We start from the raw sequence: 23793 nt of genomic DNA on the forward strand, positions 1-23793 counted from the left end.
GTTTCTGTTTCCATGATCTCTCCCTTGGTGAGATTGGAGTGTTGAAGTCTCCCACTATTATTGTGTGAGGTGCAATGTGTGCTTTGAGATTTAGTAAAGTTTCTTTTATGGATATGGGTGCCTTTGCATTTGGAGCATAGATATTCAGAATTGAGATTTCATATTGGTTGATTTTTCTTTGATGAGTATGAAGTGTCCTTCTTTATCTTTTTTGATAACTTTTAGTTGAAAGTTGATTTTATTCGATATTAGAATGGCTACTCCAGCTTGTTTCTTGGGACCATTTGCTTGGAAAGCTATTTTCCAGCCTTTCATTCTGATGTAGTTTCTGTCTGTGTCACTGAGGTGGGTTTCCTGTATGCAGCAAAATGTTGGTTCCTGTTTATGTATTCAGTTCAATAGTCTATGTCTTTTTATTGAGGAATTGATTCCATTGATGTTAAGAAATATTAAGGAAAAGTGATTGTTGCTTCCTGTTACTTTTGCTATTAGACGTGGAGTTATGTTTGTGTGGCTATCTTCTTTTTAGTTTGTTGGAAGATTACTTTCTTGCTTTTTCTAGGGTATAATTTCCTTCCTTTTGTTGGAGTTTTCCCTCTATTATCCTTTGTATGCCTGGATTTGTGGGAAGATATTGGGTAAATTTGGTTTTGTCATAGAATATCTTGGTTTCTTCATCTATGGTAATTGAGAGTTTTGCTGGGCATAGTAGCCTGGGCTGGCATTTGTGTTCTTTTAGTGTCTGTATGATATCTGTTCAGGATCTTATGGCTTTTATAGTCTCTGGTGAGAAGTCTGGTGTAATTCTGATAGGTCTGCCTTTATATGTTACTTGCCTTTTTTTCCTCACTGCTTTTAATATTCTGTCTTTGTTTTGTGCATTTGGTGTTTTGATTATTGTGTGACAGGGGGAATTTCTTTTCTGATCTAGTCTATTTGGAGCACTTAGGCTTCTTGTATGTTTATGGGCATTTTAAGGTTAGTGAAGTTTTCTTCTATGATTTTTTGAAGATATTTACTGGCCCTTTAAGTTGGGAATCTTCACTCTCATCTATACCTATTATTCTTAAGTTTGGTCTTCTCATTGTGTCCTGGATTTCCTGGATGTTTGGGTTAGGAGCTTTTTGTATTTTGCATTTTCTTTGATGGTTGTGTCAATGTGTTCCATGGTATCTCCTGCACCTGAGATTCTCTCTTCTATCTCTTGTATTCTGTTGGTTATCTAGCATCTATGATTCCTGATCTCTTTCATAGGTTTTCTGTCTCCAGGGTAGTTTCTCTTTGTGATTTCTTTATTGTTTCCACTTCCATTTTTATGTCCTGGGTTGTTTCATTCAATTTCTTCACCTGTTTGGTTGTGTTTCCTTGTAATTCTTTAAGGAATTTCTGTGTTTCATGTTTAAGGGCTTCTACCTGCTTACCTGTGTTCTTTTGTATTTATTTGAGGGAGTTATTTATATCCTTCTTAAAGTCCTCTATCATCTGCATGAAAAGAGATTTTAAATCCTGAGTCTTACTTTACTGGTATCATGGGGTATTCAGGACTTGCTATTGTGGGAGAACTAGGTTCTGATGATGCCAAGTAGCCTTGGTTTCTGTTGCTTATGTTCTTGCTCTTGCCTTTTGCCATCTAGTTATCTCTAGTGCTACCTTCACTCACTGTCTCTGACTGGAGCCTGTCTGTCCTGTTATATTAGTTGTGTCAGAACTAATCAGAGTCCAGCTGTCTCTGTGATCCTGTGATCCTGAGATCCTGGGTGTCAGAGCTCTTGGGAGTCAGGCTGCTTCTGGGATACTGAAATCCTGGTGTGACCAAGCTCCTTAGTTCCTGTGATCCTATTATCTATGTTCCTGGGCATGTTAGAGCTCCTGGGAGTCCAGCCTCCTCTGGGTTTGGGGGGATTGTGTGCCAAAGACAATGTATTGCCCAGTGGGTCAAGGGGTGGGGGACTTTCTGAGCTATTCGTATTGGTGTCTCGAAAGAAAAGTCTGTAATAAAACAGACTAGATATCAGGTCATCAAGAGAATATCTAAGGGCTTCGGCGAACTCTTGGAGATCACCAGAAAGCAGTTCAACCTGGTACCAGGATTTCTGGCAGCTGCAAGAGCTTGTGGGGGGACTGTGAACTGTTTCCGAAGAGGGAAAGTCACCCAGTGGCCAAAGTCATATGTGTAGGTCAGCCAGGAGGCCAGTCATATGGACTGGAGCATTGAAATGCCAACCCCTCAGCCCAGGGAAGGCTGGCAAGGCCCTATCTGGGTGTCTAGTGTCCCTCCTGCCAATTGGAATCTCCATGCCAATCAACATGCCTGTGTGTGTTTGCAGGCTTATACAGTCTGTTATTAGGCAAGGTGGAACCATGAGGTCTGTGTAGGCCTGCCTGGGTGCCTAGCCCATCCATCAGAGCACCGAGTAGAGCCCCACCCCCACCCCCAGCCCCACCCCTCCCCCGAAGTGGCACAGCTCAGGAGGTGGGAGTTTCGTGAGCCTGTGGTGGCAAGTAGAGTTGGCTGCAGCAGCAGTGGAAATTCAGGAGGTCAGTGACAGCAGGTGGCTGCGGATGGAGTCCATGTGGTAATGGCAGTGGCAGCGGGCAGTGTGGTTGGCTGCAGTAGCAGCAGACCATGTGGCATCAGTCCTGCAGGTCACAGCAGCCAGCGGCTGTGGCAGCCAATGCACCTTGGGTCATGGTTCGAAGTTTTCATCTCGGCCCAATATGCACCAATGTTAGACATTCATGGTAGACATCCCCGCACAGCTTAGAACAGACCACTCCAGACCAAATGGTTCCAAGGGGGAGGGGGGAGTTTATTCAGGAGATAGGGCAAAGATGGGAGGAGAAGATGAAAGAAGAGAGGAAGAAGAGAGAGGAAGAAGAGAAGTAGAGGCCGGCCATGACCAAGTGGAGAGAGGGGGAAGGGAAGAAGGGAGGGGAGAAGGGACAGAGAAGCTAGAGGCAAGAGAACAAGTGATTAAGAGAGAGAGGAGGTGGCAAGCAGCCCATTTTATAGTGGGCCAGGCCTACCTGGCTGTTGCCAAGTAACTGTGGGGAGGAGCCTACCTGGCTGTTGCTAGGTAACTGTGGGGAGGAGCCTACCTGGCTGTTGCTAGGTAACTGTGGGGAGGAGCACACCTAGCTGTTGCCAGGTAACTGTGGAGGTGGAGTTTAGACAGAATACTAACAGTGGAGAAGTTGGATTCCTGGTCTGGAGAGGAAATAGGTGGTCTGATTATCAGAGTACAGCTGACATCCAAATGCATCTGCGGCACAGAAACTGTGCTGGCAGAGGAAACAGGAAGTTCATAGTCTTTGGCATCTGTAGGCCTATCTTAGTTCCACATTCAGGATTTCCAGATAGTTTTGTGTGTGTGTGTGTGTGTGTGTGTGTGTGTGTGTGTGTGTGTGTGTGTCTAAAAAGCCAAAAAAAGAAACAAAAAACAAAAAGAACAACAACAGCAAAAACAAAAACAGACATAAAGCAAGACCTTGCACACCATTTGCACACCAAATCTAAGCAAGCTGGGTGAAAAGCCTGGTGCTTAGTCTTTACTAAGAAATACATCACAGAACTCAAAGGCTCCTGGACTCAAGAAGCAAGGAGGTAGCACGACCTGGACATGAAAGCCACAGAATAAGGATATGTCTTTTTAAGAGTCAGAAGTTTTGAGGAAAGCCCTGATGTCTACGCCTCCCTGTCACTGTGTGGAACTGATATGCCTGCCCAGTGTATCAGAATTCTGCATTGAGAAGCTACAGGGGATGCAAATTGAGCCCTGAATACACATTCACAGCCCTTCTACCACCTGGAACTGGGCCAAAGACACGGGTCTATCAGGGAAGTGTAAGTGTGGGTGAAGGGGGAATGTCTACCTCAGTAGGGAAGGGGGAGAGACAAGAGGGGCCAGACCTTGATCTTGTGGTCCATCAATCCAAGCCTTTGAGCCAGTGCCGTGTGGTGTTCCATGCCTGGGCACTTGCACTTATCAAGATACTCTTCCAGGACCAGCTTTTTTCCTTGATGAATAAAGTGGGGTCTATCATCTGCCTCCTTGAATCATTAGGAGAAACTTGTGACATCAAAGGCACTTAAGATGCCAGGAGAAGTTGGTGACTTGGTAGACCTGAGGCACCTTGAGAAGCTTTAAAGTCTAGGTTCCCTGGAGACCTAAAGGATGTGTTGCTTGGAGTTACAGAGTGTCCTCTGATTATTTGTGGATCAGGTGGCAATGGGAAGCCTGGAGGAACTGGAGACCTTAGCATTGCATGGAAATTTGGTCCAATTGGGAGACCTCACTGCACAGGAGATCCTGGAAATAAAAGAAAACTAGATCAGAGGATCCTCACTGTCCCTAACTTCTATACTCAGGCCTCCACATCCATTCCTCTAGACTTCTTATACATGAGGCTAATGTGTTGCGTGCTCCTGTATAGCAATGGTGCATTGTGGAGGTGGGGGATGGGAAGGGGCAGGGCCCTATGTAGCTTGAATAGAATAAAGACCAGGCTGTGAGTTGCATCAGATTGCCTGTGTTTTGGCGGATCACTAACATTTGTATGTATTGTAAAGCTAGTTCCTCAACCTAGAACTGACCTTAATATTCACATGTAATTTAAACAGTATAAAGGCAAAAAAGGAGGAGGTGGGATGGGATAGGAGATTAATGGGTTGGGGGAATGGTGAAGTGGGATGGAATCTGAAATGTAAATAAATAAACTATCGAAAAAAAATTAAGGAAAGAGACAGGCAGACACACACAAATACACACACACACACACAAAGAGAGTGAGAGATAGAGAGAGAGAGAGACAGAGACAAAGATATGGTGACAACAAAATCAAGCAGGACATATTGTAACCTGAGGACACAAGTTTTCAAACAAAATAGATGAAATGTGCATTTAGGGCAGAATGTCACCATGAACTACTCAATATCAGACAAAGGGTATTATAAAGGCTCAAACAAGAGATCTTGGACTCAAATCACTGCATTTGTTCAGCAGTCAAATGAGAGATTCAGTCAAACAGTGAGTTTGAGTTCAACCAGTAAGTAAAAAATCTGAAGCTAGTGTGATAGTAAAACACACTGTGCCATCAACCCCAAGTTTTATGTTCACATAGTGGAAAGGCAAAACCAGTTTCCACATGTTCTTCTCTAATATCCACATGTGGACCCTGGTAAGATAAAAACCAAGGTCATACATAAAATAAGACATGGCCTAACAATTTAAACTCTATTTCCTTTTTAAAAATTTACTACACAACATTGGGGTTTGTTCCTACAAACTCACACAGACGTAGACAATACTCTGACAAAGAGCCTCACCTGAACCTATTTTGAAGAATTTGCAGTTGCTTTTGTGATTAATTTTAATCCTCTGTAGATGAAAAAAATGCTTCCTAGTAATCTAAAGTTACACCTAATACACTTTTTGAGAATAAGTAAAGGACCAGCTGGAGATACTATGCTCCTGCAGTTGGAAGTGACTGGACACCTGAGTACCAAACTGGAATTCCTAGGCATTGATAAAAAAAAACAATTCATTCCTTCACAAATAGACACCAGCATTCTAGTTAGTACCATTTAGCCTAGAGACAATCTGGGAGCAGAGACCCAGGCACCAATACATCAAAACCTTGAGTCCTCTGTTGAGGAGCCTTGGAACAACTTCATAGATACCATAATGTTTACAGAGAGCTTGAAGGGCCATTTAGACAGTGGAGATGGCCAGGACAGAGAGGGTGCTTGAGTCAGGGGCGCAAACAACGTGGTTCAAGACTGAACAGGATGTTGGCCTCTAAGGATAGGTGCTTAGTATGAGGAATAATGGTTAGGCGCCATGGAAGGAAAATGAATAGAAAACTATTTCCTGAGAAAGTAACTACAGATGCAGCCCCAATGTCTTCTAGTCTAGAGCTTCATGAGACAAAGGCCAATTTTCTCTTTATTTTCAATTTCCTCACTAACCTATTATCATCCTTTAATTGCTCTGGAACAATGATTAAATATTGAACATTTTACTGGCCCACACCTAAACCTCAGGATGCTGACCCAAGGTTATCTGTAGAACAGGCTAGGACAATAGAAATTCCTCGTCTCAAAACTGAAACAAAGGACAATAAACAGGAATAATTTAATCTACAAGACTAGGCCTACATGAGGTAAGGCTCAAACCTGAGTGGTGCTAAAGTGTGGGTGAGTATGATGGATCTGAGGTTTTGTGGAGCGGGTGGATAAAAAGATTGGGAGGACAACTGAGTTTCAAGTTTGTAGAGATATGTAAGTGCAGGTCCTTTGATTAGAAGTCAAACAGACAGTGGTTTGGGCAAGCTGCAGCAGCCTATTTTTTCCTTGTGAGTTGGTGGCTGCATGAAATGTTTAGAAGGAAAGGAACAATTAAGAAGTGATCCCAGTGGGCAGGTAACCCCTGCACAACAGAATGAGAAGACACCCATTTCTTGCTATGGTTACTCACTAAGGAAGGCCTAATTTCTACCGTACTGGAGCTCCAAAGTACAGGAGACCAAAAGTGATAGGCTTTGATAATTTCTCAGAGTTGAAACAAACCTGAATTGAGTATATCTTCTCAATTAAGGATGATGTCCTCAAAGTCAGGCGTGGTGGCACACACCTTTAATCCCAGCTCAGGTAATCAGAGGCAGGTAGGATTTACCTAGTTTCCTGGCAGCCTCGTCTATCAGTTGAGTTACAGGACAGCCTGGTAGATTATACAATGAAATACTGTCCCAAGAAACAAACAAGCAAAGAAACAAACAAATAGAAAACAACAAAGAAAACACAAATTGATTGAGTCTTCCACCAGACTAGACTTAGTGGGCCAGTGTTGGACCGAGAGAGTATCTGCTGGAAATGAGGGATGAAACTGGAGCTGCTGAGATGTTCCTGGGTGGAAGTTCAATTACAGCCAAATCCTAGCAGTAGACATTGAATACCAATAGGGATCATATTTGGAGCCTCAGCAACAAAGATAGGCTTTACCTCAGAGTAAATAAATTTAAAGAGGTTTTTCAAGCAGATGGATCCGAAAACTGCTGGTGTCACCATAATGATGTCTAGTAAAAGAGTCTTCCATCCATAAGTAATCAACAGAGATGGGCATGGAAACCTCATACATCTCAGGGTAAAAATCCAACAGGATGGCATTTCAGTTCTGAATATCTATCCTCCAAAAACATGTGCACATACGTTTCTAAGTGAAACCTTGCTAAAGATCAAATCATTCATCAAACACCAAGCACTAACAGTGGAAGAGTCCAACACCCCAATGTCATCAACAGACAGATTATCCAGACAGAAACTAAGCAGAAATATTGAAACTAACAGAGGTTATGAATCAAATGGATCTAATAGTTCTATAGAACATTTCAATCAAACACAAAGAATACGCCTTCTTCTATTCTTCTTCTAGTCTACCTTCTTGTTCACTGCATGGAACAGACTCCAAAATTGACCACATACTTACTCACAAAGCAAGCCTCAACAGATAAAAATAATAACTCCTTGTATCCTATCAGACTTCTATGGATTAAAGCTGGACTTGAGGAACAGAAATAAAAGAGAATCTACATATTCATGGAAACTGGAAAAAAAAAACCTGTCTATTAAATGGTTTCTGGGTCAGGTAAAAAGTAAAGGAATTGAAGACTTTCTAGAATTCAATAAAAAGGAGGTCACATCATCCCCAACTTTATGGGAAACATCAAACCAGTGCTAAGAAAAAAGTTCATAGCACCAAATGCCTTCATAAAGAAATTAGAGAGTTTTCATACTAACAATTTAAATGTATAGTTGAACACACCAGTAAAAAAAAAAAAAAAGAAAGAAAGAAAGAAAGAAAGAAAGAAAGAAAGAAAGAAAGAAAGAAAGACACCCAAGAGGAGTAATTGACAGGATATAATCAAACTCAAGGCCATTTCTAAAGATTCAATTAGAAAGAAAAAGAACATTACAATGAATCAAGTTCACCAGGTTCTTACAGAAAATAGACAAGATAAAGAAAGGCTTGGCCAAGGTAGAAAATACACAAATCAACAAAATCAGAAATGAAATGGGAGAGGAAGTAATTTCCAATGAGAAAATTCTTACAATCATTAGACCTTGTTTCTAAAGCCAATGCTCCACAGCAGAGGAAAATCTAAAGAAAGTGGATGGTTTTCTAGAGAGATAGCACTTTCCAAAGATAAGTCAAGATCCTGTAAACTATCTGAACACTCTTTTTTTTTTATGAATGAGGCCATTTATTAACCCAGCATCCTTTGTTCTAATGCTTCTTGTTGGCAGCTGCCACCTGTCCAGTAATTCTGTCCAGATCTCTCTGTCCCTGAGGTGTTAGCTTGCGGCCCCCATCTTGGTCCTTTCCCACCATTTTCAGCCCCTCTAGGGCTTGGAGGACCTGGCGGGCCACACTCTTAGAGCCTCTGCTAAAGTGGCTGGGCCTGGCACCATTTCTCTAGCATCCTCCGTAGATCTTGGTCATGGAACCAACCCCTGCACCACCACAGAGGTACAAGTGCCGTGCTGTGGAAGCAGTTCATTTGTAGAAACAGTTCTCATCATATGGGGTGAGCTCTTTATGTTTGGCCAGCTTGATTGTGTTCACCCATTTGGGGACTTTAAGCTTCCCGGACTTTTTGAGGAAGGCTGCCAGAGCTCTTAAGAACTCCTGGTGGTTAATGTCTTTTACAGTAACTGCAGACATCCTGCTGCCTCCACGCTGCCAGCCAGGAGAAAGGGCCTGAACACTCTTATAACCCCTATAGAAATAATAGCAGGACCAAAATGATGGCTGGAATGGCCAAGATAGGGCATGCTGGTGGTATTTTGGCTGAAAAGTGTGCCACCTAGGAAGGTTTATTGCTGAATAGGCCTCATTCAACAAGGGGTTACCATATTGGGCATGTAGACCACACTTTTAGTCTCCACTGTCAGGAGCCATTGGCAGTGTGTCTCTGTGATTTTGAAGGCTGGCTTATTAGTATAGTGAGATCCAGGAAGTCAGGAACATGTACAAGGAAACTGTTTCTATTTAGAAAAAGAAAGAAAGAAAGAAAGAAAGAAAGAAAGAAAGAAAGAAAGAAAGAAAGAAAGAAAGAAAGAAAGAAAGGAAGGAAGGAAGAAAGGAAGAGGGGAATTACAAGGTGTCAGCAGTGAGCAGGCATGAGAAGGCCCCCTTGGCAGCAGCATGAAAAGAGACACATTTCTTGAGATGGTCACATAAGAGTGAAGGACAAATGTCTTCTGGATGGATCTCAAAGGGGGCAGGAGTCCCCAAAGTATGGCTGGATTGTGGTGTTCCATGCCTTTATTCCAGGCACTGGATGGAGTGGTCACAGACAGGTGGATCTGTGTAAGTTCAAGTTCAGCCTTGTCTTCAAATCTAGTTCTAGTACAGTCAGGGTCATATAGGCAAAACTTGTCTAAAAAAAAAAAAAAAAAAAAAAACTGTCCTCCACCTGTCCAAGTTTCCATAAGCTGTGCTTACAGACTTTACATGAGGGTCGTAATGTCTGATAAAGGTGAGGGGATGAGAGGAGGAGCCTATAAGAGGGTCTTGGGTGGAGATTCAATTAAGGCCAATTCCTTGGAATAGAGTTTCAATACCAGGGTGGCCTGGGTTAGGTGTGAGAGCCTTAGGATACACTGGGTAGTTAGATTATCAATGGCCTTGTGCTGGAGATATGAGTGGGATGGGATTACTTGGACACTGCCTGTTCCATGGCCTTTGACTCCTTGTTCGGAGAGAGAGCACCGGGGTAAATGAAGAGCATCTGTGACTTTTAAACCTTAGGGGAGGACATCTAATTGGCCTCCTCCTTGTGCTGACCGTCTGATATTAACACAGGAGCTAATTGCATGTTTATTGCAGTACTGAGAAACCGAGATTGGGAAACAGGGTCAGTTGGTCGGGAAGACTGCAGTTCCTGACTGATCCCTGCATTATAAGAAGTTCAAAGCAAATGCTGGGTAGGCAATAATGGGTTAGATGGGTGCTCTCTGGAGTTTTTCTGATGTGTTTCCTTTTTTCAGGTTTTCTAGTACAGGAACAAACTCTAATGAGTTCAGAACATATATATGGATAAAGGTTCCTCCTTGCATTGAAAATTCCGAATGTCTTCAAATACACACACAGAAACCAGTTCCCTAGTGCCTAAAAAGCCTACAAGGAACTTACCTTTTCTAATGTGTCAGAGTCCCCTAGTTACCCCAAGAAGTCCAATGCAATCAAGTCCTTCAGTCCCTGAATGGGACCTAAGTCAGCAAGACTCCCAAGGACCATCAAGAAATTCAAGTAACCAAACACCACCAGCTGTGAGCCCTCTTCCTGAACTCAGCCCCTTGAGTAATACCCTAGACCAGATGGCCAACTTCTCCAATATTGATTGGGCCTGTGAAATCTACCAAGAGAATGCAAGGTCTAAGAAGCAAAGGAAGCAGAGGGAGAAGACCATAGTGCCAATTTGGAAGCAAGACCAGGATGCCTGTGCTAAACCTCAAATTCTTAAAGGCACTGTCTCTCTACCAACCTCTGCCTGTGAGGATACCTTGTCTGAGAGACAGTCTGTTTTAATGTCTCTTCCATGCAGCCCATCAAATATATCCCTAGACTCATTTTCCACATTTTCCACATGGTAGGGAAAGTCTCTTGTCAACTCTCTTCCTTTAATCTCAAGTATGTTCTCATACCCGGAGTCAACCTTCTCCATTATTCAGATCAATGAGAATCTCTTATGTGATGCCCTGGTCTCTGTACAGGCTGACTGAAACCCAGCAACATAAGACAGTATTCCAGGTTGATTATCAGTTTGTCCAATATCTGCACAACCCGCTGCAGCCCAAGATCCAACCATAGCCCAAACTCCACATTCTAGCACAGCTTTGGCATCTGGAAATCCAAGAGAAACTTCATTGCTAAACACACTTACACTCACAGAAGATGTTCAAGACGGGACTGCCATACAAGACAAGCTATTTCTTGAACATCTCAGTGACTTTGATTTTGTCTTACACCAAGTGTCACTGCCTGACTTCACTGAGCACTTCTGACTCCTGTATGTCATTTAAGAGCTGTTCATCCTGAAGATCAGGACACTCCTTTCTCCATCTACCAAAGTATATGGATGAAATATGGTGACTGATAGTCTGAACACATGAGGTAGAAAATTTTCAAGGAAGATTTTCAACGTATCAAAAATGTACAGATGTTTATTCCACATATTCAATCAATTCAACAATTGAATTGATTCTCTCATATTTTTCCATCAGATACCACCTCATCACAAGTACTTCCCTGTCCTGCCATGTCTACCCACCCTTGTGACCCCTTCTCCCAGAGTGAAAAAAATAAAAAATTATAAAACAGATAGATATGTGTTATCTATACTCTCCCTGGAGTATGGGGAGATAATCCTCATGGACTCCCCAATCAATAGAATATATCCCTCCCTTCCTACCCCTTCCACCAGCCATTAATTGTTGAAAGGTACACTTTAGGAGCCCAACTAATTTAACAGTTTTTTTCAGTGCCTACATGATAACTATGCTACTTTTTTGGGAGGTGGGTGAGTTGGCTTATGAATAGCTGTTATGTCAGAATTCTTCCATATCCCTCTTTCTTGACTGTGAGTCTTCAGTCATCAGTGTCACAATAGTGTCACAGAAAGCCCACATACACATGGAAGCTGAACAACTGTCTACGAAATGACACCTTTGTCAGGGAAGAAACAACAATTAAATAAATAAAAGACTTATTAGATTTCAAAGAAAATGAAGGTACAACATACCCAAACTTATGGGACATAATGAAAGCAGTGCTAAAAGGGAAACTCAGAGCTCTGAGTGTCTCCAAAAAGAAACCAGAGGGAGCATACACTAGAAGTTTAAAAGCTTATCTGAAAGCTCTAGGACAAAAGGAAGCAAATACACCCAAGAGTATTAGAAGGCAGGAAATAATCAAATTCAGGGCTGAAATCAACCAAGTAGAAACAAAAGGAACTATACAAAGCACCAACAAAGCCAAAAGCTGGTTCTTTGAGAAAATCAACAAGATAGACAAACCCTTAGCCAGACTAAACAGAAGGCACAGAGACAGTATTCAGATTAACAAAATCAGAAATGAAAATCAGGGAGACATAATAACAGAACCCAAGGAAATTTAAAAAAATAATCAGATCCTACAACAAAAGTCTATACTCAACAACCTAGAAAACCTGGATGAAATGAATGAATTTCTAGACAGGTAACAAATAACAAGTATCAAAGTTAAATCAGGATCAGATGAACTATCTAAACAGTCACATAACCCCAAAGGAAATAGGTGTAGTCATTCAAAGTCTCCCAACCAAAAAGAACCCAGGACCAGATAGTTGTAGTGCAGAATTCTATCAAACTTTCAAAGAAGACCTAATATCAACACTCTTCTAACTATTCCACAAAAGATAAAAAAAGAGAACACTACCCAGTTCTTTCTATGAAGCCACAGTTACACTTATACCTAAACCACAAAAATGACCTAACAAAGAAAGAGAACTACACACCAATTTCCCTTATGAATATTGATGGAAAATACTCAATAAAATTCTTGCAAATGGAATCCAAGGATATATCAAAGCAATCATCCACCATGATCAAGTAGCTTCATCCCAGATTCAATATATGGAAATCCATTCATGTAATTTAATATATAAACAAACTGAAAGAGAAATATCACATGATCACCTCATTAGATGCAGAAAAAGCCTTTGACAAAATACAACACCCCCTTCCCCATTGGTAAAAGTAGTGGAGAGATCAGGAATTCAAGGTACATACTGAAATATATTAGAAGCAATACACAGCAAACCAATAGCCAACATCAAACTAAATGAGGAGAAACTCAAAGCAATCCCTTTAGAATCAGGGACTAGACAAGGTTGCCTACTCTCTCCCTACCTATTCAAACTGAAGTTCTAGTCAGAGCAATTAGACAACAAAAAAGGGTTCAAATTGGAATGGAGTAAGTCAAGTCATTACAATTTGCAGATGATATGATAGTATACACAGGTGACCCCAAAAATTCCACCAGAGAGCTCCTACAGCTGTTAAACAACTTCAGCAAAGTGGCTTGATATAAATTTAACTCAAACAAATAAATAGCCTACCTCTACTCAAAGGATAAAAGGGATGAGAAAGAAATTAGGAAAATTATACACTTCACAGTAGTCACAAATACTGTAACACACCTTGGTGTGACTCCAGCCAAGCGAGTGAAAGATTTGTAAAACAAGAATTTCAAGTCTCTAAAGAAAAAAATTGAAGATTTCAGAAGATGGAAAGATCTCCCGTGCTCATGGATTGGCAGGATTAAAATAGTAAAAATGACCGTCTTACCAAATGCAATCTACAGATTCAATGCAGTGTCAATCAGTGTTCTTCAATGCACTGATCAAGTCTTGAAAAAGAACTCTGTTAGGGGGCAGCTGTACAGGCAGAAGTGCAGGGAACTAGCTGGAAAGCAAGACCAATTATCTAATGGTAGGTGTGCATTTCTCAAAGTTTTTGTCCCCCTTGCTGTGTTGGCCAGTGCAGGTTCTAGATATGAGAGATCACAGGGTTTCAGCTCTCTTCCCCTCCTCAGTTCTTCAACTCTTGCCCCAAACTCAGAATCCACCTTCTCTATGTCTCAGTCACCATCAGTAGTGAGCCCTCTTCCTGAACACAACTCTTTGAGTAATTCCTCAGACCAGGAAGGCATGTTCTCCAACATTGGTCAATCCTGTGTGGAACTCCATCCAAAGACTACAAGATGTATGCAGCAGAAGCAGCAGAAAAAATGGATCTATTTTTTCACCTGTATTCTCACTGGGGTGTAGCCATATTCTTCGTGAACTGCCCCTTAAGTAGAATAGAGTGCTTCTCCTCCATCACCCTTGCCAGAAGTAGTCATCTGTGGAGAGCTTACTTCTGTGTCCCACCACATTTTAAGAGCTCTTTTCTGTTGATTTCCTGTCTAATTTATTAGTTTTTAGGGGTGTATTGAGTTGGGATGTGATTAGTGGTTGTCACAGAATATTTCCATTCATTCTCTCAACTGTAAGGATGCAGACATTGATATCACCAATAATATCCTTGCTGCTCTTCATAGTCAATGGGAGCATATATTATTGGCATCCACATGGTTCCTTGAGAAAACACAGAGCAGGAACCAAAGAACAAGGAGAATTATCAACCCAGACAAGGCCCACAGAGGCAGCCAGGACATAGATATGGGCTTAGGTTACAGTACAGGCAACTCACACTAATATGGTCTTCCAGTTAGAGCAAGGCATGCTGACCCCAGCATGGCCCCAGAATACAGCACAGACTACACACAGCTATTAGATACAGCATTTCTTCATGGAGTCAAGCAAGGCCTTAGCATTCTCTCTATCTTCTTTCTTGCCCTAAGAAATTATAAGTGTGTACTAACACACTAGATTCATTATGAAGTATAATCAATTAATGAGTTGCAGTAATCTTTTATGGTGTTATTTATGCTTTATCCTTAAACCAATAAAGTGATTTTAATACAATTCCACATGCCTGTCTTACTAGTTTACACTGTGCCAGAAGATGAAGAAAATGAAAATCTTGAGTGCTTGAGGTGGCTCAGAGAAACCAGTTCAGTTCCCAATATTCCTGTTTTGTGTCTCTCAACTTTCAGGATCCCCAGTTTGGCCTCTTTCACACTCCATCAAGGCATATGTGCCCATACATTCACAAATGCTGACCCCAGCACTGCTTTCATACACTCAATTGAGAAGATAAAATGATGAAGCAGACATTTGTACAGTATAAAGAGTGCAAAAAGGTTGTTGTGTTTTACTACACATTTAATATCAACATTCATGAGCCAAAGGCAGGATCTGGGTGTGAGGATGGGAGAGGGAAAAATAGTTCATGATCAAGTATAGGCAATGGGTGGAGGGAGACAGGAGAAAATCCCTGAGGGCCAGCAGAATGCAACACTGGAGGATGGGAGGTGTGTGTGTGGGATCATGTAGAAACTACCAGAGACCTTGGAGGTTAGAGACTCCCAGGACTCAAAGGGAGGGACCTCAGATAAAATCCACACCAGTGGGGAGAGAGAAATCATAAGAGAGTCCACTTCCAGTAGAAAGACATGTCATCAAGTGGAGGGATGGGGTGGCCATCCCAGAGTCAAAGACTCTGACCCAGAATTGTTCCTGCCTAAAAGAATTGCAGGGACAAAAATGGAGAAGGGACTTAGCAAGAGGTCCAGTGACTGGCTCACCTTGGGGTACATCTCAAGAGGAGACTCTAAGGCCTGTCACTATTAGTGATGCTATAGTGTGCTTATAGACAGGAACCTAGCATGGCTGTCCTCTGAGAGGCACATCAAGCAGCTGACTGAGTTAGACGTAGGTACTTATACCCAAGCATTGGACAGCAGCCAGGGATTCCTGTGATTGAATTAGGGGGATGCTGGAAGAATCTGAGGAGGAAGCCAACCACATAGAAATATGAGAAGTCTCACCTAACCCGGACCCCTGAGATCTCTCAGACACTGAACCACCAATCAGGCAGCATACATGAGTAGGTCTGAGGCCCCTGACACATATACAGCAGAGGACTGCCTAGTCCAGCCTCAATGGGAGAAGAGGAGCCTAACCCTCGAAAGACACAGGGGAGGGCATCTTCTTGGAAATGGGGGATGAGGAATTGTGGGAGGGAAGACTTGGAGGAATATAACAGCTGGACTGTGAAATAATAAAAGTAATAAAATATGAAATAAACAATATAATGATTACAAAGAAAAAAAGCATGGGCTCTAAGATGGTGTGGCTACAACAAAGTAGCATCAAAGGGTGGGTGAGGATAGTGGATCTGAATGTTGCAAGTGGGAGGAGCCAAGGGATGGGAGGGGCATTGAATTCCAGGTTTGGAGAGATATATAAGGGCAGGTCTTGTGAGTACAACTCAAATAGACAGGACTGAGGAAGCTGCAGCAACCCTCTGGATTCCTGGTGAGTTGGTGGGCTGCATGAAATGTTTGAAGTTGCTGTGTGAAGGAGATATCATGGTGGGGACTACTGGGAGCTAGTGGAAGAGGAGTCTATGTAGCTTGTATGGGTGTTTGATTGGTGAAATCTAAATAAAATGTGCTCTGTCCACAGGCAGGAGATATTATTTAAAATTAGTAGATGTTTCAAGTCTATCCCATAGATGTGAACACTGAGGACCAGTGACATGCAAAGATTAGAGCAGTCTATGAGTGAGCTTTCAAGAGACCTCTAGGTGCTCTATTCTTCATTCTAGGCACAGGCCTGAGCTCTGGGTTGTATGGAAAGCCTGGATCAGATAGATAGAGAGACCTGACTCTAGGACAAAGGGACTGTAGGGATTCTCTGATTCATTTCCCTTTCAGTATACATGGGATCCTGAGGATTTCAGGAACAATTGAGGTTGCCCAGATCAGGCATAGTGGTGGTATTCTGACTCAAAATTGTGACATCCAGAATGGGTTTTGGCTGAGCAGGCCCTTGTCTGACTTAAATGTGTAACCATGTTGGATGTTTTGACCACACCTTTAATTCCAGGACTCAAGAACCAGTGGCAAGTGGTTTTTTTGTGGTAATGAGTCCTGGCTTGTCTGTATAGTGAGATTCAGGAAGTCAGGCACATGCACATGGACACTGCCTCAGCCTAAAAAGAGAAAGATTGGATAAATAAAGAAGTGACCACAGTGTGCAGAAATGTGCATGTCCTCTGGGCAGCAGGATGAGAAGAAACCCATTTCTTGAGATGCTCAGTAGAGAGTAAGGACATTTTTTTTTTCTTAATGGAGCCCAAGAGGGTGAGGAATCCCAAAGGATGGGTCAGTTGTTTGTTACACAGTTCTTTGCACTGTGTAGGAAAGAAGAGGCAGGTGAGTTCTAGTCCAGCCTTGTCTTCGGGACTCACAGGACAGCAAAGTTCATACAAAGAAACTCTCTCCAAAGAAAAGAAAGGAAAGAAAGCAAATAATAATAAAAAGAAAGAAAAGTAAATAAAAAATGTCTTCCATCTGGCCAGGATTCTATTAGGTGCTAAGGTGTGGCTCCAGACTGGGTGTGTCCACAGGGTGTGAATGTTTGCTGGATGTGAGAGGATGAAATGAGGCACCTGTGGGAGGGTCCTGGATAGCAAGATTCAATAGATTCAATTAAGGCTAAGTCCTTGGTATAGAATTTCAATATCAGAGGGGATCTGGGTTAAGTGTAAGAGCCTTCTAATATCCAGGGTAATTAGATCATCAATGCTACTGTTTAGAAGATAAGTGTGGAATGGGGTCCATTGGATCTTGCCTGTTCCATAGACTTTCATTCTCTGTTTTGACACAGAGAGTCCAGCAGAAAGGAGGAGAATCTGGGACTCTTTTTTTTTTTTAACATTTATGATAATATTCCCATTCTAAAATAAATTTTATTTACTTTTCTTTTTATAGACCCGATTTTATCCTTCTTTTTCTATTCACTGACTTTGAATACCTCCATACCTCCTCCTTCTGTCTCCATGAGGATGTCACCATTCCCACCCCACCCTACAAAACTCCTCTCTCCCTGAGTCCTCCAGTCTCTTGAGGGTTAGGTGTATTTTTTCTGAGTTTAGACCTGGCAGTCTTCTGCTGTATATGTGTTGGGGGCCTCATAGCAGCTGGTGTATGGTGACTGGTTGGTGGCCCAGTTTCTGAGAAGTCTGGCAGTCCTGATAGGCCCCTTTTTGTAAGCACACCATAGCCTCAGTAATAGTGGCAGACCTTGGTGCCTCTCTTTAAGCTGGATTCCAATTTGGGCCTGTCACTGGACCTCCTTTTCTTTAGACTCTTCTCCATTTTTGTTCCTGCAGTTCTTTCAGATAGGAACAATTCTGGGTCAGAGGTTTAGGGTTGCTTTTGTTTTTGTTTTCTTTTTTTGCTGTGAGATAGCAACCCCATCCCTCACTTGATGTTCTGTCTTTCTGCTGGAGGTGGGCTCTATAAGTTCCCTGTCTCCACTGTAGGACATTTCATCTAAGGTTCCTCCATTTTGAGCTTTAGTAAAGTTTCTTTTATGAATGTGAGTGCCTTTTTCTTTGGGGCATAGATGTTCAGAATTAAGACTTTCTCTTCATAGATTTTTTTCCTTTGATGAATATGAAGATCTCATCTTGATTGATAACCTTTTGGTTTTAAGTCTCTTTTATTGGATATTAGGAAAGCTACTCCAGCTTGTTTTCTGAGGACGATTTGCTTTGAAGACCATTTTCCAAACTCTTTCTCTAAGGTAGAGCCTGTATTTGATATTAAGGTGTGTTTCTTGTATGCAGCTAAATGCTGGATCTGTTTGTGTATCCAGTCTGGTAGCTTATGTCTTTTTATAGGTGAGTGTGGGGAGGGGACAGAAGGTAAATATCATCCTTGCAGCCATCTTGAGCCACACACCCTGGCAAGAGACTTGATTACATCAGCCGATAACAACTGAGCACACTCTGATAACATCTTGCTTTAGATACCCAGCATCTTCCCTCGGAAGTGTGAGACTTAAAATTGTGTGACTTAGGGCGGGACTTACAGATCAGATTTAGAGACAAGACATAAGGGCATGACTTAAAGGTGTGACTTAAAGGTGTGTCTTAGAAGTGAGACATATAAAAGGTGAGAGGGAGACAGAAGAGTTCAGTACAACTTGGAGTAGGCATTGGACATTAGACCCTTGGAAGTGGAGCACTTGAGACTTGGAGCTGGAAGAATTATAAGGTATTAGGCAAAGAGTACAACTTGGAGTTAGTTATTAGGCATTGAGGTAGAAGACACTTAGACTAGAGAACTGGGAAGAAGAAGAATTATTATTAGGCATTAGGCACTTAGCAGTTGGAACTTGAAACTTGGAGGCACTAGGGACTAGGAACTAGGGACTTGGAGAGAAGAGAGACTTAAGAATAAATGGGATTGAATCACACTCTGTGTGGTCTCCATTTCTCAGGTCTGTCTTCACTCTCTCTCTCTCTCTTGCTGAACCCCGACCTGTGGACCAGAGCAGCTAGGGGCAGTACGGGCTCTAACAATTTAGCCCCCAAGGCTTTTGGTAGTGGGGGTCCCAACATTGACAGAGCTGTCTGTGACAATTTTGTCCCCCAAACGTGGGGTAGCTCCGGCTGCAACAGGTGAATTGAGTGCATTAATATTGAGAGATATAAAGACGGGTGATTGTTACTTCCTGTTATGGTTGTTTTGTAGGTGGCATTATGTACTTGTAATTCTCTCTTTTTGGCTTTGTTGTGAGATGATTAATATCTTGTTTTTTCTTTGGTGTAGGTACCCTCCTAGTGTTAGAATTTTCCTTCTAGAATCCTGTATAGGGCTGGATTGGTGGATAGATACTGTTTGAATTTTGTTTTGTCTTGGAAGAGTTTGGTTTCTCCATGTCTGTTGAGTGAGAGTCTTGCTGGTCATATTAACCTGGGCTTTGTGCTTTCTTAGTATCTATATGACCTCTGACCAGGCTCTTCTGGTTTTTAGTGTTTCTGTTGAGAAATCTGGTATAATTCTGATAGGTCTGCCTTTAAAAGGTACTTGGTCCTTTTCCATTGCAGACTTTAATAGTCTGTCTTTGTTCTGTGAATTTAGTGTTTTGATTTTTATGTGATGAAAGGAATTTCTTTTCTGGTCCAGATTGTAGATTTCTTGTATGCCTATAGGCATTGCTTTCTCCAGGTTAGGGAGGTTTTCATCTATAAACTTTTTGAAGATGTTTGCTGGCCTTTTGATTTGGGATTCTTCACTCTCTTTTATATCTATTACTCTTTGATGTGGTCTTTTCATCTGTAATTTCTGACTTATTTCCTAGGTTTTTCTTTTCCAGATTTTTCTGCTCCATTTGTGATTACTGTATTGTTTCTACTTCCACTTTTAGGTATTGGACTGCTTTAATCAATTTCTTCATCTGTGTGATTGTGTTTTCCAGTATTTCTTGTGGGATTTATTTGTTTCCTCTTTAAGTGCTTCTATCTGTTGACCTGTTGTTATATATATATATATATATATATATATATATATATATATATATTTCAGTGAATTTTTAATATCATCATTAAAGGTCTCTATTTTCTTAATGAGATAGGATTTCAGGTCAGCTTCCTGAGTTTCAGGTGTATTGGTGTACTCAGGGCTTGCTGTGGCTGGAGAAGTGGGTTATGATGATGCCAAAGTATACAGGATTTGTGGGGAGCCAACAGAATGGGAATATCATCCTTGCAGCCATCTTGAGCCATATACCCTGATAAGAGCCTTAATTACATCAGCCTACAACAGCTGAGCACACTCTGATAACATCTTGTTTTAGATACCCAGGATCTTCCCTTGGGTGTGTGAGACTTAAAGATGTGACTTAGAGACGTGGCTTAGAAGTAAGACATGTAAAAGGCGAGAGGCAGACAGAAGAGTGGACAACAACTTGGAGTTAGTTAGTAGACATTAGGGGGTATAACTTGGAGTAGATATTAGGTATTAGGCACTTACTTAGCACTTGGAAGAAGTAACTTGGAACTTGGAGGCATTAGGGACTAGGAAGTAGAAACTAGGAACTCAAGACTTAGACTAGAAAGAGAGACTGAAGAATAAACAGGATTGAGTCACACTCTGTCTGGTCTTCATTCTTCGCATCCGACCTCACACTCTCTCTATTGCTGAACCCGCACCCAAAGATTGGAGCAGCTTGGGGTAGTGAGGGCTAACAAGTTAGTCCCCAAGGATTGTGGCAGTGCAGGTTCCAACATTGATAAAGCGCTCTGAGACATTTTGGCCCCCAATCGTGGGGCAGCTCAGGCTGCAAAATTTTTGGCCCCTAACGTGGGACATGTGTCAATTGTCCAGTTACCTTGTTTGTAGAGGAACTCCTGGGATGCCTTCAGGCTCTGCTGTCTTCAGGGGAGCAGACTAGCTGGTGGTCTGCCAGGGCAGAAGGCACCAGCCAGAAGTGTATGATCTGGGACATTTTAACATTGGGGGGTGGGTGGGCATCCAGTTGCCAGACTACATGGACTGACAATCTCTTATTAACACAGGGACTAAATGCATATTTGTATCAATACTGAGAATACCTGTAAGATTGGGAAACAGAGGCAGTTGGCCAGAAAGACTGAGGCTCCTGACTGATTTCTTCTGTATAAGAAGTCCAAAATAAATGCTGGGAAGGCATGATGGGTATATGGGTACTCTCTGTAGCTTTTCTAACATATTTCCTTTTACCAGGTTCTTCAGTACAAGAACATATTCCAATAAGTTCAGAACACATACATGGCAGAAGGTTCCTCCTTACATCCTAAACTCCAAATGTCTTCAAATACACCCAGAGAAATCAGTTCCGAAATGTCTCAAGATCCTGCAAGGAATTTACCTTTTCAAATGTATCAGAGTCCCCTGGTGACCCCAAGAAGTCTAATGCAATCAAGACTTTCAGTTCCTGAAAGACTTGACCTATGTCACCAGGAGTCCCAAGGGCCATCAAGAAATTCAAGTAACCCAATGCAACCAGGTCTTGTAATGGGCCCAGGTTTACCAACACTGAGAAGACTATCAGGCCATCCAAGTCATCAGATATCTTCAAGTCCCTCAGTGAGACCTGGTTTACAAGTTCCCAGAGGACCCACGGCACTGCAAGATAAATATGGTGACAAACAAACTCACTCTGAGGGTCCAAAAAAGGAACGAAAGGAACGTACTGTGTACACCAAAGAGCAAAAGCACCTGCTGCAGACACATTTTCAGAAGCAGAGGTATCCAAAGAAGAAGGAACTTAAGGAGCTGGCATCATTGGTTCTTGCGACAGAGACAGAGATACAGGTCTGCTCCTCTCTTTTCCCTCAATCCAACAGCACATTAATTCTGTGCTTTTTAAATGCTTAGGGCAGTGTCCACAGTTTGGGGTAATGAATATTCATGCATTTAATGCTGGGCCTCACATTCTCCATCACCTGGTTACCAATATGGATGAACATTATTCCCATGCAGGGTCTCAGAGACCTAGATATCAGAGTTCCTACTAAAACACAGGACACACTAACTCAATCTCCCCAGTCTTTTGATGTCAGGTCATACACATTCTACTTTACTACAATCTTCTAGGCATCTTGAGTCTCAGACTTCTCTGATGCTGACTTGTGAAGTATTGCTATAGAAACTCATATCCAAAAATTTCAATTTGTTGGCCACTTGGGGGCAAACAGGTATTCTTCTGACGTCTCCTTTGTTTTTCAGATCTGGTTCAAGAACAATCGAGCTAAATGCAAGCGAATGAATCTCCAGAATATTACAGAAGCTCTGCCAGAGACAAATCAAAGCACAAAAGCTGTTTCTGACTCAACCCATTTTCCTGGTTCCATACCTGTTGTTGCCACTGAGAAAGGAGAGTCCATCTGTTCAGCCACATTTGGTGTGGATTCCATTCCCAGACTCAACTACAGCCAGGAATCCACTCTGCCTCATTATCAGGCCTGTGATGATGACAGGTGTAATCAGCAAGAAACCCTGATTGATGGCTACGTTTCTGTTACAGCTAGGGACTCTGGTCAACCCACAGCAGTTGAAGTCCAGACTGACCTAGCAGTAGCTGAAGCTCCAGTTGGCTTGGAAGCTGCTGCCCAAGTCACAGAGGATGCTCAAGGTTCAGGTCCATCTGCAGAGGAGCTCTGGCAAAGGATCCTTGATGATTTTGATAATTCAGATGACTGGCTTAGTTTTTCATACCTTCAAGACTGAAAGTAACACCTCTCAGCCCCTTGACCAATCCAGGCCTTTACAGCCATGAAGAAGTGTTAATGTACATCCTTAAACCAGTATTTATGGAAATTATCCAGGCCTATCTGTAGAAGTTTCATACCACTGTGGTTTATATAGTGGGATTGTTTTAAAGTAAGTTTACGTATTTATTCTTTATTGTTAGATTATATGTTCATTAAATAAAAGGAGAAAATATTTACTGTAAAATTCTTTTAATATTTTATTTTATTCCTTTACATTCCAGTCATTACCCTCTCATCCCCCCACCCTCTCCACCCAGAGTGTTTCATCCCACCTATTGGGGTCAGAAGTTTCCTCCTAATATTTATGCATGTGAATGCCTGAATGCATGTATGCCAGTGTCTTGGGACTTGGAGTCAGAAAAGAGTGTAGACTCTCCTGGGGTAAAGCTATAGACAGTGGTGTTCTCACATGGGTGTGCTTGGAAATGAACACACATTGTGGATCATCTGCAAGACTCACAGCAGTGAGCTCTCTCCATTCTTACTGGTAATGATTTGAATCATGTGGGGTATTTGCTCTCAGAACACATAATTCAGAGTCCTTTGGTAGAAAATGATACTTTGTTTAGTGAATATTTGTGGTGACTGTGGGGTCAAGCAATATAGGGACCCACTGCCTCTTCTAACTGTGGTTCTAGGAGCTCCTATGCTCTCTCCTTGTTTCAGAGGTCAGTACCTTCACCTGGATCACTCATACAGAAACAGAACATACAATACTATGATAGAAAAGCAATACATCTGATAAATACTATGAACCACCTATCCACTGAAGTATATCTCATTTCTTATTTACAAAATAGTTTTGTTTATCTTCAGCACTAATAGCTTCAGAACAGCCATAAGTAATATAAAATATCTTGGTGTAACTCTAACAATGCAAGTGAAAAATCTGTATGACAAGAAGTTTAAGTCCCTGTAGAAAGAAATTAAAGAAGACCTCATAAGATGCAAAGATATCATATGTTCATGGATAGGGA

The 23793-nt window shown here is 41.9% G+C and overlaps 1 protein-coding gene and 1 pseudogene across 1 annotated transcript; one reads left to right on the forward strand and one right to left on the reverse strand.

The window, feature by feature from the left end:
- Positions 1–8235: 8235 nt before the first annotated feature.
- Positions 8236–8720, reverse strand: LOC143440303 (small ribosomal subunit protein eS19 pseudogene; annotated as a pseudogene).
- A 12591-nt stretch (positions 8721–21311) lies between these two features.
- Positions 21312–22772, forward strand: LOC143440253 (oocyte-specific homeobox protein 5-like). Its single transcript, XM_076926955.1, has 3 exons — positions 21312–21531; positions 21658–21857; positions 22272–22772. Exons 1-3 carry the CDS (start codon positions 21312–21314, stop codon positions 22770–22772), a joined length of 921 nt encoding a protein of 306 aa, XP_076783070.1.
- The last annotated feature ends 1021 nt before the right edge of the window (positions 22773–23793 follow it).

This window comes from Arvicanthis niloticus, chromosome 29 (assembly GCF_011762505.2).
Source record: "Arvicanthis niloticus isolate mArvNil1 chromosome 29, mArvNil1.pat.X, whole genome shotgun sequence".
NCBI lineage: Eukaryota > Metazoa > Chordata > Mammalia > Rodentia > Muridae > Arvicanthis > Arvicanthis niloticus.

Bases quoted from the DNA above. Each gene is read 5' to 3' on its own strand.
- LOC143440253 (XM_076926955.1), top strand. From the start codon at position 21,312: ATGGCAGAAGGTTCCTCCTTACATCCTAAACTCCAAATGTCTTCAAAT. The intron at 21,532-21,657 runs GTAACCCAATGC...AAGTTCCCAGAG, and splicing joins AGGGCCATCAAGAAATTCAA to GACCCACGGCACTGCAAGAT. The intron at 21,858-22,271 runs GTCTGCTCCTCT...TTTGTTTTTCAG, and splicing joins CGACAGAGACAGAGATACAG to ATCTGGTTCAAGAACAATCG.